At 39.8% G+C, this 14,612-nt stretch overlaps 1 protein-coding gene across 1 annotated transcript in view; it reads right to left on the bottom strand.

Moving 5' to 3' along the window:
* Positions 1-2,469: 2,469 nt before the first annotated feature.
* Positions 2,470-14,612, bottom strand: part of LOC136344391 (titin homolog) — a 40,254-nt gene continuing 28,111 nt past the window's right edge. The window contains exons 4-8 of the mRNA XM_066291810.1: positions 5,684-12,934; positions 5,320-5,373; positions 5,016-5,120; positions 4,184-4,229; positions 2,470-3,594 (exon numbers count right to left, since the gene is read on the bottom strand). Of these exons, the coding sequence (XP_066147907.1) occupies positions 3,516-3,594; positions 4,184-4,229; positions 5,016-5,120; positions 5,320-5,373; positions 5,684-12,934 (7,535 nt within the window). The 3' untranslated portion in view covers positions 2,470-3,515. The remainder of the gene's footprint in view (positions 3,595-4,183; positions 4,230-5,015; positions 5,121-5,319; positions 5,374-5,683; positions 12,935-14,612) is intronic.

The raw sequence follows: 14,612 nt of genomic DNA, 5'->3' as shown, positions 1-14,612 counted from the left end.
AACCAGTTGCCGCTAAAGGCCTGTGAACATATATCGTGCTAACATTTAAACCTTGTATGAATTTGTATTCATTATGTTATTATTTATTTGCCCCCAGTTTCCACGCTATAATTCTACTTGAAGGCTGAGACAATAATGGCTTAAACATAGTTGTGGTTTGCGAGTGTAGATTTAATCTTACTAACGTTTTAATTAAAGATTTAGAAATTTTTATTCCTTTCCCCGTTCGAACTTTTTCCACATTTAATAAAACATTTTTAATTTTTTATCGCGAAACTTTAATTCCCATTCACATTCGAACGTACGCTACGTTTTACAAAACATACGTGTTCCTTTGTTCTTCATAATGTAACATTTGTTTGTTACTAATGTCTCGCCACACTTGTGCGCTCTCAGTGGAAATTTAATATCATTGACATAAACAAAAACTGTTTAAGCTGCGGCCGGTTGCAGAGGTTAATTAACGTGGGCTGTAAAGTGGCAACAAAATGTAAAACAACATGATGTAAACTGCGTGCGACTATAATTCAGGGGGCGCGATAATGGAGCCCATAACCGCTTTAAAATTAACATCGTCGTTGTGAAGGCGGCCCATATTGGAGCTTTTAGAGGTTTTAGAGGATTTAATTACTTTAGATGTTTGAGAAACAAAAGTGCGATTCGTCGAAGGGGGAATTCTTGAGAGCCGTGAAAATCCTCAGCATTACCTCCCAACTCTATCCGGTACACGTGGTGATTTCGCGAGTAGCAGCCGTTGGAGGATCGTCCTTCTTGTTGCCCGAGTGAGACTATGCGGGAGAGTTAAAGTAAATGGCACACGAAAAGTTCTTTTAAGCTTTGCAGGGTCGTAAAGGGCAAAGGGCGAGCGTGGTTTTGGGGTGACGGCTCGGGTTTGTAACGCGCTCTTCCCGTGGTAAGCTGAGCAACGTCACTCTGAAGCTTCATGAGTGCAATTTGCACGATCTTCATTCGAACACAAGAATCAACGTTAAAGTTAACTAGTGTCTTGGGAATTAGAAGAAACACGTTAATCCGACCGGTGCAGATTGGTGAAGCTCATCAAGACCATTAACTCGATTTGCATTTTTAACACCATTGCTGTTCGAGTTCCCGAGATACTGATGTGTAAAACCCGAAAAATGGAAACAATTCGACATTTTCCTCTCTGGAGATTTTAATCGACCCATATGCATCCTAATGAATTGTCGTTTTTTAAAAAACGCGCTTCTCTACAAATGGCCCAATCAGCACGGCGTCCTAATCTTGTCGAAATTTAGCGCAGAGATAGAGGTAGGGGGTGTTGATTTCAGATTTCTCGATTTCTTTGGGTGATGTGCGGGTTAATCGGAGTAAATAAAAAAACAATCGCGGAGCTTCGATTTTTAGAAAAATAGAGTTGGTGCGTGGGCGAAGTAGCCCCTTTCCCCCCGTTCGCACGGGGAGACCCGCTCGGCGACATCGAAAATGGCACCGCAAAAACCCATTTGGTTCTTAAAATTACGTTTTTCCTAACTAGTTACGTAAACGGTTATCAAGTTTACATGTAGAGAGGTGCACGGAAAATGGTCCAAGCTGCGAAATCGCCGGTTTCAACGGAGTTTAAAAATATTGAAACTAAGCAAAATAATTGATAGAGCCCCATAATTTCAAGGTAAATAACATTTTCAGATCAATGTGGTTTATAGTGGAACAAAACACGTGATAAAACGGGTGTTCACACCTTTTTTCTGCATTCAGCACGGTTTAATGCACAATATTTTACTTGGACGCTAAAAATAAACTACCGGTTTTTATTATATCTACCCGCAATAAATTGCAAAATATTGCGAGGGAAAGTGAATTAACAAACTCTAAACATTGTATAAGCAGTACGTTTAACGATAAATTCTAATTATTTGGCAAATATTATTCGTCTAAATAGCATTCGTGCTTAAAAATAGCCACATAATTTTACTTTCAAGCGTGTTTTCCGTAAAAATCGCATTTGTTCATTTTCATATTTTGTTAAAAGGGCTCTCTGGTGTCGAGCTATTTCGCACAAAATATGATAACGAACTCATCGGGTCCTCAGAAAACGCTTGCCTCCAACGCTACATATTATTCATTTTCATTATAAGAATTTCCAGTGAATACGTTTCACACGTTAGAGACGAATTTTTCACTATTTCTTTTAGGGGATGATAAATTTTAAAAGCAGGAATGATCCACCATTTTAAGGCTTAAGCGTTCCATCTAAAACATCCACGCAAACGATATTGAACGATTTGATTGAACGACAGTCTCTCAAATTTCTATATAAATTACTTTATCGCTATTTCGATTTAGTTTCTCCTACAAAATATTTATTTCAACATTCCCGCTCCCGCCCTGTCTTCTTCAGACTTTCCAATACGAACGATGTCAGAGCTGCGGGCCTATCAATTTGGCCGAATGGCACTCGGGAGGGATTGGGAAAATAAAACAAAGCTCTTAATATACTGAAAGCTTTATGTTTAGACGCTGAAATATTTTTGATACATAGATTAAATAGTTCATATGTCACAATTTATAAATAAATAATATAGACCCCCTTCAGCCCCGCCGTTTCGTCATGTTATTAAAGTTTTTTCATAGCACCCCAAATGGTAAAAACCACTAAACCAACGGGGTTGTAATGCGAGACAGTGGGGTGGAGGGTTCATCAATCATAAAGCTATAGAAATAATTCAATATAATGTTAGTGTGATTATCGATTATAAATAATAAACCGTTTTATACAAATAATCAGGTAACCTTAACTAACGATAAATCGATTTATATAAAAAATAACAGCTTTAACAAAAAGAAACACATTAAGCGAAGATAACTTTACTTACAAACATCGATTTGTTTTTTCTTTTTAATAAAATAAGTACTCTTCAACTACGTTTATTTTCGGTCGCGCCCAGCGCCGTTGCACGATTTATTACTTACTAATACCTACTAATCCTAAATTTATTACTTAAAAGCAGTTCAATACTCGTCCGATGCGGCAACAGCGCTAGGAGCGACAAAATTGCTCCTATAAAAAAAAACAATGAAAATTGCACATGAAAATAATTTGCCTCTAGCTACCTTTTAACTATTGTTTATTAAGTTTAGATTAAATTGGAACGAGTGTTTAATTCGCCAAAAATTAGCGATTTTGTTGAAAATACTTCGGACAGCAACAAGTTGCGTGATGGACTTGTAAATTTTGGTAATAAAGCTATATAGGTAACAACACCTCTTTTGTTGAAAAGTGGTAACTTTAAAATTTTTCGGCAAGCATTTAAACGTTGAAGCTTTCGAAGCGAGTATTAGTGCTTATTAGCTTCATCGCTAAAGTCATCTCTCCACCATCATAGTATAAACAACTAAAAAAGCTCTTATTTCTTCCATTCGATACTAAGGTTTTCGTCTACGTTCGGGAGTATTTATACAAATTTTGATACATCGCTAACAGTTTTATCACTTACTAAATCAATACATGATAAATAATAAGTATAGTCAGTCGTTTATTGTTTGCTCTCTCTTTCCATTTCCTTGAGGAGCTCTTTCATTTCGTCAGATAGTTGATGTTGGTCACTGACTTTTCTGAAAAAAAGTGTCAAATTAAAATTTCTTAAAATATTAACCAGATATCTATTGAATATCTTTGGGGTGCAACAGAAGCAACGTCTGGAGCAACATTTGCAACATCCATTCTATTATTCTTTGTATTTCTTTCGCGTTGACCTTGCTAACCAGCATGTGTAGCACGGACAAGCTCTCTTCCGCTACTTTTATCCAAAATGTTTGATACGGAGTAGTTAATCTAACAATCTTTTATGTTTCTTTGATAAATCGACCTAGTCTGACCTCTAAAAATTCAATTTCCTTTGGGGGCCAACCCATCTGAGTAACTCAAAACATTTTAAAAATATATTTCTTTTTTTTTTTAGTGAGTCTTCTTTCCCGGCCGTGTAAACTCTAACCCCGGGCTGGCGAGAGAAGGAGGGGAAGAGTAGAAAGCTCAAAATGGTAAATTCGACATCCATTCTATGTCGGCATATAAGAAATTTTAAAAACATCGCTCCGTGCTCCAAATTTCCAATAATCGTAGAAGGTACTTAATAATAGCTATTTTATGCCAACATTGCTGCTGTTGCCGTTGCACTTTGATCCAATTTAATGTCACACTTACTTCTGTTTGTCCTTCTCAAATTTTTCTGCGACTTCCTCACTCTCCGCTGCAAAGAGGAATATCCGTTTTAGTGAAGTTGAGTTATTAAAGTTTTTAAAGGTAAGTGAACAATGAAATTATCTCTACTAATATTAAACATATATCCCATGCCTTCATTATTAAAAACATTTAAGTATGTGGAAGGGACTTTCAATGTTTTCAACAAACGCAACTGAGAGTTCCTTTCTTTGAAACGGTGTACGGAATAAAAAAAAATATATATATATTTTATGGAAAATATGAATGGAAAACTGCAAAAAAAAACCGTTATTGGACCATGCGCATTGAACATCGAGAGACTTCTGGAAAATTTGAAAATATCTGTGTGTTTCTTTGAAGTATCTTAGGCGTGCTTATGTGATTTAACTTATACTTATTCAAAATTGATCAGCCTCCTTCAAGGTGAAATCAAAGTATATGCAAATTAGGCTTTTTTTTTGAAAAGAACGTTGCACAGCGGTAAAGCTTAGCAGAGAGTAAATGCAATTTTTTTTTCCCAACGGATTAATTACCTGAAAATCTTTTGCCAGTGAATCGATTCGTTAAACATTCTTATGGATTTTACAGGTCTCCGCTTTTCTACTTAATCTTCTTAAAGAGGTCAAAGAAACACATATGATAAGGGGATAACAAATATACGACAATTAACTATACAAACGAAGCAGCACTGTCTTAATCTCCAAAAAAAGTCAAATAAAAAAAATCGTAATTCAAGTGAGATGAAGATAATGCGACCCCAACAAAAAGTGTCAAAATGTGAGGTGTAAATCTGGCACGACGTTTATCTAGCTACCATATCGTGGCATGTTAAAACGCCAATCATGTTCCCTTAGATTAACTTCCGTTTGGTCTTCCATGCTGATTTCGTAACGAAAGGGCCTTCTACGGGTTACCGAAGCTAAGGCATCAAATAACATGTTTAGCTCGACTAGTGTCTCATTATAATCTAGATATATGGGCAAATATACGTAGAAATTGAAGACGAGAATAGAAACAGCTACTATAAACAAAGCTGTGGCTGCTCTTACTAGAATTGTTATTCTAGTACTAAAAGCCCTATTAAAAATTTTTTTTATGAAGACAAGAATGTGGTTTACCTTTGAAGGATGAAGTCGCCGGACGCGCAGCTGTTGCTTGAGCAGGCTCCTCACCTATAAACCGAAAACTCATTAAAGGAAACATTAAATACCAGTCCGCAAACGCATGGCCCACAAATCATTACCACACTACATCAGTAATTAAAAAAATAATTGGTGGACCAAACCAAGGAAATTTTAGTAAGTTAACGGCATGCTTACTGCGGAACGCATGCAAACCCAAAACCAAACCGACTTACCAACCAAAGAGAAAAAAGTGAAGGTGCGATGTAACAACAACTCACTAAACCAATAAAAACTGAAACTAAACACTGGGCTCCTATAAGGGTCTTTTCAACAAATTGAGGGTTTAGTAGCAACAAACCTGCACATGAAGCTAGCAAAGCACTTTCTGAGCCGGGCAGCTCAAATTTCTTCGTAATAGTAGTCCGAGTCGTCTCTTTTCCATCTGAGATCTCCTGGGTGATCACAGCCTCAGCAGTGGCTCGGGTAATAACCCCGCGATCTTGAACAACTTCCGGCCGATTCAGATCTCTGAAATAATCTTCAATGCTCTGCCCCTCTTGGTCTCCTTTAATAACAAAACGCTTCTGGACCACTTTTTTTGTGTGCACATTACCAAATTCATCCACCTCTTGACTTTCCTGCACTTCTCCCCCTTCATCAAATTCCTGCATGAATTTGCGTAGTTGCTCATCTGCGTCAGGACCTGTGAAGGTTACCCTGCGTACCTCTGGGGGAAGTTCCACCTTTCTGTGCACTACATGAGAGTAAAGTGGATCATCCAGGGGCTCTAAATGTTCTGATACGTAAGGTCTGGAAGATTCTTCTACGTACTCAGTAACACGTCTTCCAGAAAAGTCTTCATCGAACCAGACTTTTCTGGCGGCAGCCCCTACGTCCACCATCTCTTTGGGGTCGATGGTATCAGTGGAAGAAACCATGGTGTTGGAGCCTCCGCTGGTAAAACTGCCTGAAAACACTGAGTCGGTATCGTATTGCATAGTAGCATGAGTCGCAGTGGAACTAGTTAGATCGTCTCTGGCAATATCATGCTCTATCTCCTCTCTAGCTGACGAACTAAAGTCTTTGCCAGTGCTAGCACTACTATGGTCATGACCAATTCTTGAGGCGTCCTCATCGATGGAGTCGGTTTGAATAATATTAAGTCCAGAACTAGTGGCCTGACCCAACTCTAATGAGTCACTGGACACCATGTCCCGCTTCTCCTCTCGGATCTCTATAGAATCTGACATGATATTATCGCTTGAATGTTTTTGAGCTTGGAATTCAATTGAGTCTGTACTGGCAGTCATGAGATCACCGACAGGAACGGGAGCATCTAGACTATCAGCACTATCCCTTCTCTGCTCTTCTTCTTTATTTAAGTCCAAAGAGTCAGTAGAGGTCACCATTACATCATCTCCTTCCTTCCACTGAACCTTGATCGTGCTGACCACCGGACCATCCAAGTCTAACTCAGGCACTTTGGAGACTTCCTCTATAGAATCTCCACGGCCCAACGACTCAGTTTTTTCCACTTCCTTCAAGTCAATAAACCGCTCAACGTTAGATTGGGCCTGCTTGATAATGGCATCAATCTCAAACATACGCTTCTCATAGTCTTCTTCCTCATCAATATCAGCGATCTTCTTCTCAGTACCAACAGTCTCGCAACTCTCAGATTCGGAAGCAATGCTCTCCTGACCTTCATCAATCTGAATCAATGCTGCTTCCTCTTCTTTAGCTTTTACCTCAATTTTGTGGGCTTGGATACATGCGTGTTCGAGACCTTCGAACTCCTTAAGGGAGTTTACAGAGATGTCGTCTCCAGTGTTGTTCTTGCCATGATGGAAGCGGTTTTTAGAGCTGCCGCTACTCGAAGAATCTGATCCTTGTCCTTGATGGAATTTTCTCATTTCTAAAGACATTGCTTGCTCTAGTTTTTCGAATTCCTGTAAGCTGTTCATGGAAATGTCATCTTGGTCTCCAGATCTTGTGAAGTATTTTCTGCCAGCAAGTACATCATAGTCTGGAGTGCTGGAGTAGGAATCTTTGACACTTCCGAGGCTTCCCCCAGATTCTTTCTGAGACCCATAACTAGACGCTGCAAAATCATTTATATCCTCCTCCTTGATGTCCTCCAGAGGCCCGCGTTCGAACTCCATCTCGTATCCATACCCGGCTGCAATCATTGCAGCTTGGTCTCCTTGGAATTGCTTCTCAATCCACTGTTTGTTAGCTTCAAGCTCCCTATCATACTCATAACCATATTCTCTAGTAGATGCAACTCCAGATCCTTCAGGACGAGGCGGACTGTCTTCAAATTCAAAGCCCAAATCATCCATTGAAGCCCCAGCATTACCGGTTAAAGGTGTCGGAGCTGAGTGAGCTAAATATTTTTCAATTTCCTCGTCGTGCTTTTTGATCTTTTTGGAAGACTTATCAATTTTTACACTCTGACCCTCAGTGTCGAACTCCTGAGCTTCTTTTCCGACTTCTTCAATAACGACAAAGTCATCGATGATATCTGGTTTCTCTAGCATTTCAAATGAATCACTACTATGAGAATCAGCATCATTTTCTGCAGATTTATGTCCCTCCACTACGGTGGCCATATCACTGGTTGTCATCGAATCTGTGATTACTGAGTCAATAAGCGCCGACTGCATCATTGAGGAAGTGAGAATGTCATCTTCAATTCGATCTTCTGCTGCATCTTCATTGATCTTCTCCAAACCTTCTTCAACGTCAGCGGTTTCATAAGAAACCTTAACCAAACCTTCTTCATCACTCGCATGCTCAGATTCAGGAGTTGTGTCAGTTACTGTGATATTAGGAATAAACCCAGGGCTAATATCCCGCATCTCAGCTTTCTTCTTTTCAAGCTCAAGTCTCTGTTTCTCTCGGAGCTCCAGCTCCCGTTTCTCCGCATCTTCATCTTCCAAGATAGGTATGATTTGTTTTACTTTATGAGCGGGGGAGATATGAGCCACCATATTGAAAGCAGCTTCAGCTTCCGCTTCTTCAAAACTAGACTTTTCACTTGAGGTAGTACTAGATTTTCCATGAGAGTCTCTCTTTTCTAAAATGTCCTTAGATATATCTGTGGTGCTGGAGCTAGAGCGCTTGCGCTGCAACTCCATTGCCACTTCTTTAGTCTTCTGAGAAAATTCTTCTTCTAGGTCTACTAATTTGTCATCTTGAGGTTCTGGGGATTTTGGACGATCAAACGGTTCTGTTGGAAAGGAACCGGTAAAATCTGGAGATTTCATGGCGTCACCTATCTCGGATTCCGCTTTATCTGAAAAACTTGATGATGAAGGGCGTTCTTTGTCTGTGAGCTCATTCTCATCTATATCCTTCTCCAACTCAATTTCTTCTTTTTCTTTCACTTTTAGATCAGACGTACGAGGTGGCAGTGAGATGCCAATCATAGTACTTTCGGTACGCCTATGCCCCTTTTTCTTAGGTTCTTCTGTATTTTTACTAAATAAAGTGGCACCTTCAAAAGTTTCTGAAGTAATCTGAGTGCTGGCGCTGTGCATTCCATCCTCCTTAACCGATGAAGTAGTCAATGTGACATTGTCTATTGACAGATCTGAATGAAGTTGTGGTGTAGATGTTGATATGTCATAGCTCTTTTGCAAAGTTGGAGTAAGGGGTAAGCTCTCTTGACTTCCTCGCATAGTCATTTCATTGTCCTCTAGACTCAAATGCTCAGAAACACCAGTCAAACTACCCTCGTGCATTTCTATCACAGTCCTCTGAGCTCCTGTGCTAGATGTCGTACTAGAGGCGCTCATACTGAGAACGCTGCCCTCATCAAGGCTCTGCCCATACCTCTCAACGATGTCAATATGTTCCAAATGGGGCGAATCTTGAGCAAAACCTTTAAGCTCAGGTTGGAAAGTCATCTCAGCTGATCGCTTCATTTTAAAACTCCCATCAGCTTTGGCATCTAAGTCGTGATGATCCTCTTCTGAGATGTCTATAGATTCGTTTACCACATCTGAGTCTGTTAAATCAGAAATTTGCCTGCCATGTCTGGTCCAATCAGAGATCTGATCTGCATCATCCAACAGGAGTTGTTGATCTATTGAATCTAAGATATCTCCTTCTATGTCACTGGTAGATGGAACTAAAGTCTCGGATCTCTCAGAGACTTCGATGCTACCCAAATGTCCAGAGCTTTCACTATCTAAACTCTTCATACTTTCCTTTGAGCTCAAACTGCTAATTGCTGTGTGATACTCAGTGGAGGTCAAATGAGATTTAGCTGAGTATTCTTGAGTTGATGTCATAGCAGTTTCATATTCTGAAGAAGCTGCAGCTACTATTCCTTCAACATCTGAAGAGCACGGTCTACTCCTACCACTATCCATTTCAAAGCTTTGGTAGTGGCTTTCTCCAGAACTTGAATAAGCTTCAGCTTCCACTCCAGAACGTCTATCAGGCTTCAAGATGCTACTACTGCTACTACTGTCCACATCAGCTTTCCCTCTTCTGAGTATCACCTGAGTTTCTAGTTTTCTATCTGGTGATTTTCCAGATTCAACACTAGATTTTGAGTCCGAGCTAGAAGTGCGATGGACAGTTTCAATTTTGGTCACCACAGTATCAACATCGTCTTTCAAAAGTTTCGCTGCAAGCTCTGAATCTTCAATGGTTTTTGAGGACGTGGTCACAATTTTCTCGTTACTTTTGTCTTTGGTGATAACATAAGACTTTGAGGTAAAATGCTGCTTATCTACGGTGACTTTTGTGGTAATCTGGGTGCCGTCCTCAAGAGTTTCTGACTCTCTCAGATCTTCCCTCAGCTTCATTTCTTCCTTGTGAGTCTGTTCATCATGCCATGTGTCTGCACTACATTCAATCTCTTTTAAGAGATCTTCAGTAATCTCTTTTGAAGATCTATTGGAGGATGATTTGCCACTGATTTGTGAATATTCCTCAGCTTCTGCTTTTACTTTTGAAAGTTCCTTTTCCATGGTTTCGCCTTTGATTTCAGTGAAAGTCTTCTCAGAGTCGGACTTGTATCCTATATCTGCAGCAATAACTCCACTAGTGATTTCAGCAGTTTCAATGTTATTACTTTTCGATAAGGCCAATTGAGAGACACTTACGTCAATGCGCGATTTGATTTTAGCATGCTCCTCGGCACTTGATTCAGATACAGTTTCATCTTCTTCAAGAATTACATTTTTATGCTCTGCACAGCTTCGTTCACCTTTAATTGATTCAGCGATAAATGTAGCAGTCTCTTTTTTAGTGATGTTCGCCTTGCAGAAATCATCGTAAGACTCAGAATCTTGTGAAAATCTCTTTTCGGATTTATGGTGTTCGTCAATCTTTTCTGAGGACTCGGACTTGTCATGGAACTCCTGGTCTCGTAAATCATAGCCCAGGTCTAAATTGTGGATTTTCTCAGCCTCAAGTTGATCCATTTGCTGCTCTAAAGTGTTAGTGTAGTCAGCTAATTCAGCTCCACTAAACCTCAAGTCCTCATCAGTGATTTCCATGCTCGAGGCTTGAGTATCTCCTCTGGCCAATTTAGCAAGTTCCCGTTGACGTCTGGCTAGTACTGATTCAACTAGCTCCACCTCTCTTTCATCTAAACCATTAGTTTCAGCCAGATGCTTAAGATAGCTGGACATTTCTGGATCGAACATCTGCTCCGAAGCTTCAGATCTACTCAATTCTCCTCGATTCTGCAATTCGGTTTCAATTTCTTGGATGAGCTGTGAAGCTATTCTCTTGGCTTCATCGGGATCTACCTTCATATGTTGAAAAGTATCTAAAATTATTTTTTCAATCTCGCTATGACTTTCAGATTTAATTCTTTCTGATGCTGCAGACTCTGATTGGTCCATATGGACCTCTGAACCTAGGTCAGATTCGTCTTTTAATCCACTACTGAGGTCTTCTTCTCTATCTGGCGCTGTTTTCTGCTGATGGAGTTCTTCCAGAGCTTCTTCGAGCATAAGCTCTTTGAGCTCATCCAATGTTTTATCGTCTACTTCTTCTGAGACAGCTTTTTCTATTACGATATCGCGAGCTTTGAGTTTTTCACTCAGTTTTTCATGCAGTTCTTTCGTGAGCTTTTCAGAGATGTTTTCTTTAATTCCAGCAATTTGTTGTTGTTCAGAATCGATTGAGGCAAGTGTTTCTGGGTCTGGAATAGAGTTTCTTTTAACGATATGATCTAATTGCTCTATTTCATCTTCTTCCTCACTTCCCATCATTACATTTTCTTCAATAGTTCTTTCAGTTGTAGCTCTTATTGCAACATCTTCGAGAATACCAACTTTCTCTTCTAGATTTGCGGGAGTTTCAACGGTGGCTTCCCAGAGGGTATCTTGAATGTACTCCTTAGGCTGTTTGATAGGTTGATCCGAAGACTCAGGTAATTCGGAGTCTGTTGATGTAAGCTCCAGCCTATCTATGGAAGAGTCGCTTTCCTCACTGATTCTTCGTTGTTTTCCTGAAAGGGTGACTGTAATTTCAGGGATTTCTTCGTGAGATTTTTCTGAACGCTCAGTTTCGCTTTTGTCTAGATGAATTTCGGCAGCTCTAAGAAGATCTCCAGACTCAATGCACGACTTCTTTTCCCCATGATCGCTTTTTATTGGAGTAAAAGAATGATCTTCCGAGGAACTAGGGCTGCCTTCATCGTCTGAAACCATTTTTGACATTGCTTGATCTACAAAAGTTTTGAGAGCACACATGCGTTCTTCTTGCATTGCTGCTAAAGTTTTCCTCTCAGGTGAACTTCCTTCTTCGTTGTCTGTGACAAACTGCTCTTCAATCAGATCTTCCTTTATCTTCTGCTCGTACTTTTCTTTAAGTTGCTTCAAGTTTCGAGATACTTCATAAAGGTCTTCAGTAGGCAATGAGGCTGAGCGTTCGTAAATCGACTTTCGCTGTGTTACTGGAGGCGCAAAGACACTCATTTGCCTCTCTCTAATTTGGGGTACTCGATCTTCGATTTCTGAGTCAGAAATGACATTCTCAACATCTTCACTATCAGAAATATATCCCGTATGTTCGATGAACTGACTGCTGCCTTTCTGAGCTCTATCTGAATCCAAACTATCGTCCTTCTCTGGTTGACTATCAACACTATATTGTGGTTTGTCCAGAGTTTTTCTATCTAGAGGAGGGATGAATGAAGCCTGATACTCAGACAAAATCTTGTCCGAGGACTTTTCCTTTGTTTCTGAGTCTACAGATTCGACTTCAAGACTGGTTTGCAAAGTAGCTCTAGGTTTTGGAACCGGTGGTTGTACAAGCTCATGCACTGAAGTCCTCTTCTTAGCAATAACACTTTTATCCGCAAGAGAGACTTCGTGAAGGCTCATGCGTTTATGAGCAGTCTCCTTGGTAACGTTTTCCCAGAACTTTTTCCTATCTGAATAAGAGGCGAACTCGTCTTCGTCATTATCGAGCAAATCATCCCTTACGGGGGATAAAATTTTTTCGGGTTTGGGTGGTTGGGATTTAGAGAAATCTAACGGCATGTCTGGTTTAGTAGTGCGTGGTTTTGGTTGGGGTGCGGATGAGTCAGTAGTTGTTAGTGATGGAGGCTCGGCAGGTATTAGTCCGCAGCTAGTTTCTAAAAAGATGTAGTTAAATGTTAGGAGGAGCTCATGAGGCCACTAGGAATACTTAAGTTAAGCGGGTTGTTGTTGTTTTCAAACGAAAGATTTTGAGGATTCACGGAGTGGCTTGATTTAAAGCTACTTGACTTCGACTTAGTTCAAGCCAAATTTGAGGTTCTAGAAGTCAAGTCAGGCCAAATAGCTTCATTCGCAAGTACTTGATATATCAAGTACGAGTAAAAATTGCTTGAAATAATTCCAGTCTGATCCCTTAGTGGTTGCACTAGTAAATTTTAAAAAATTGCTAATACCGGACAGTGCAGCTTCTGGTACTTAAATGGGTGCGGGAAAGTATTTCTTTTCACACCCAATAGAAAAGGACAATGTCCTCTCGCGATATTCACACTTTCCAGGATTTTTCAAAAAATGCAGATTTTACAAATTTGTGAACCTCAAGAATTGAGAATCTTTCAAAAATGTCGTGCAAACAGCACAAAATTGTATGGGAAAAGTTGCTCTATCCAAATTGATTTTTCAAATTTCTGAAAACCGAAAAAGAACGTCGTCTTTCAAGTATCGCATATTCATAATCGAAAAATCGGTTGTCAGAAAGGTCCTTTAAATTTTTTTTCTTCAAAGAAAATCGTTCGATATTTTAACTTCAAGGAAAGCAACATAATTTCTTATTTTCGTTATGAGCGTTTTACCGATGACATTTTTCTTAAAAAATCCCCGTTAAGTATCAAGCGAAAATTTGATAATACTTGATATCAAATCAAGCATTGCTGTGTACAAACCAAGTCAGAGAAAACGTCAAACTACTAGACTTGATGAATCCCTAGACTAAAAAACTTACCATCGGGTGTGAAAAACATATTATGAATCTGACACAACATCGATATGATCGATCTAGTAAAAGAGACAAAACCAAACAGAAAAAGCCAAAGACTGCTTGTGCAAACTGGGTTAAAAGTAAGTAACCAAACCATGCAGGAAACCAAAGAAAACGAAAAATAGGGCCCCGTCAACATCCGGGTCTATGTCCTAAGTGCGTCAATTTACCTAAATACTTGGCGTTATTATTTTCTTGGTCTGCAGAAATTACAATATCGGGAATGAAACTTTTAGATAAAGATCTGTCATCTGAGAAAGAAGCGATCGAGCCCTCGATTACGTCATCGTCATCTACTACTGAAGTACTGTGTAGACTAGTACTCAAGCTTTGCACGTCTATATTGTCCGTTGAACTAAAAGGGCTGGATTTCTCTAGCCACTGAGTCACTGCTGTTACAAGGTTCCTTTGGGGGTACAAATCGGTACTACCGAGACTCGTTGACAATCGATCAGTGTGAGTACTACTGGCGAGTGACTCGGTGCTTCGACCGAGGAATCGTTCAGGGGTCATACGTATTATCGTGTCATAAAGAGACCCAGCGGAAGAGGTCATTATATCAGGTAAACTTCCTCTGTCATCCTCAAGGAGCAGGCGCTTGGTTTTGTAAAAGCCCATTTCGGATTTTGCGCGCTTGCTCTGCTTCTTTTTGGGCACCGGCGAACTGCACGGACTCTTCATAATCGGAATTACATCGACTTCAACACCGCCCGGATTAATTAGCTTATCTTTATTTAGAGTGACAGGGCCCATGTAAATAATTTCACCTACGAGGAAGGAGTACCTATCAGTTCATTTAT

Source organism: Euwallacea fornicatus, chromosome 17, assembly GCF_040115645.1.
Source record: "Euwallacea fornicatus isolate EFF26 chromosome 17, ASM4011564v1, whole genome shotgun sequence".
In the NCBI taxonomy this organism is placed as follows: Eukaryota; Metazoa; Arthropoda; class Insecta; order Coleoptera; family Curculionidae; genus Euwallacea; species Euwallacea fornicatus.
The sequence above is the reverse complement of the archived record's forward strand: the minus strand, read 5'-3'. Positions and strand labels throughout refer to the sequence as shown.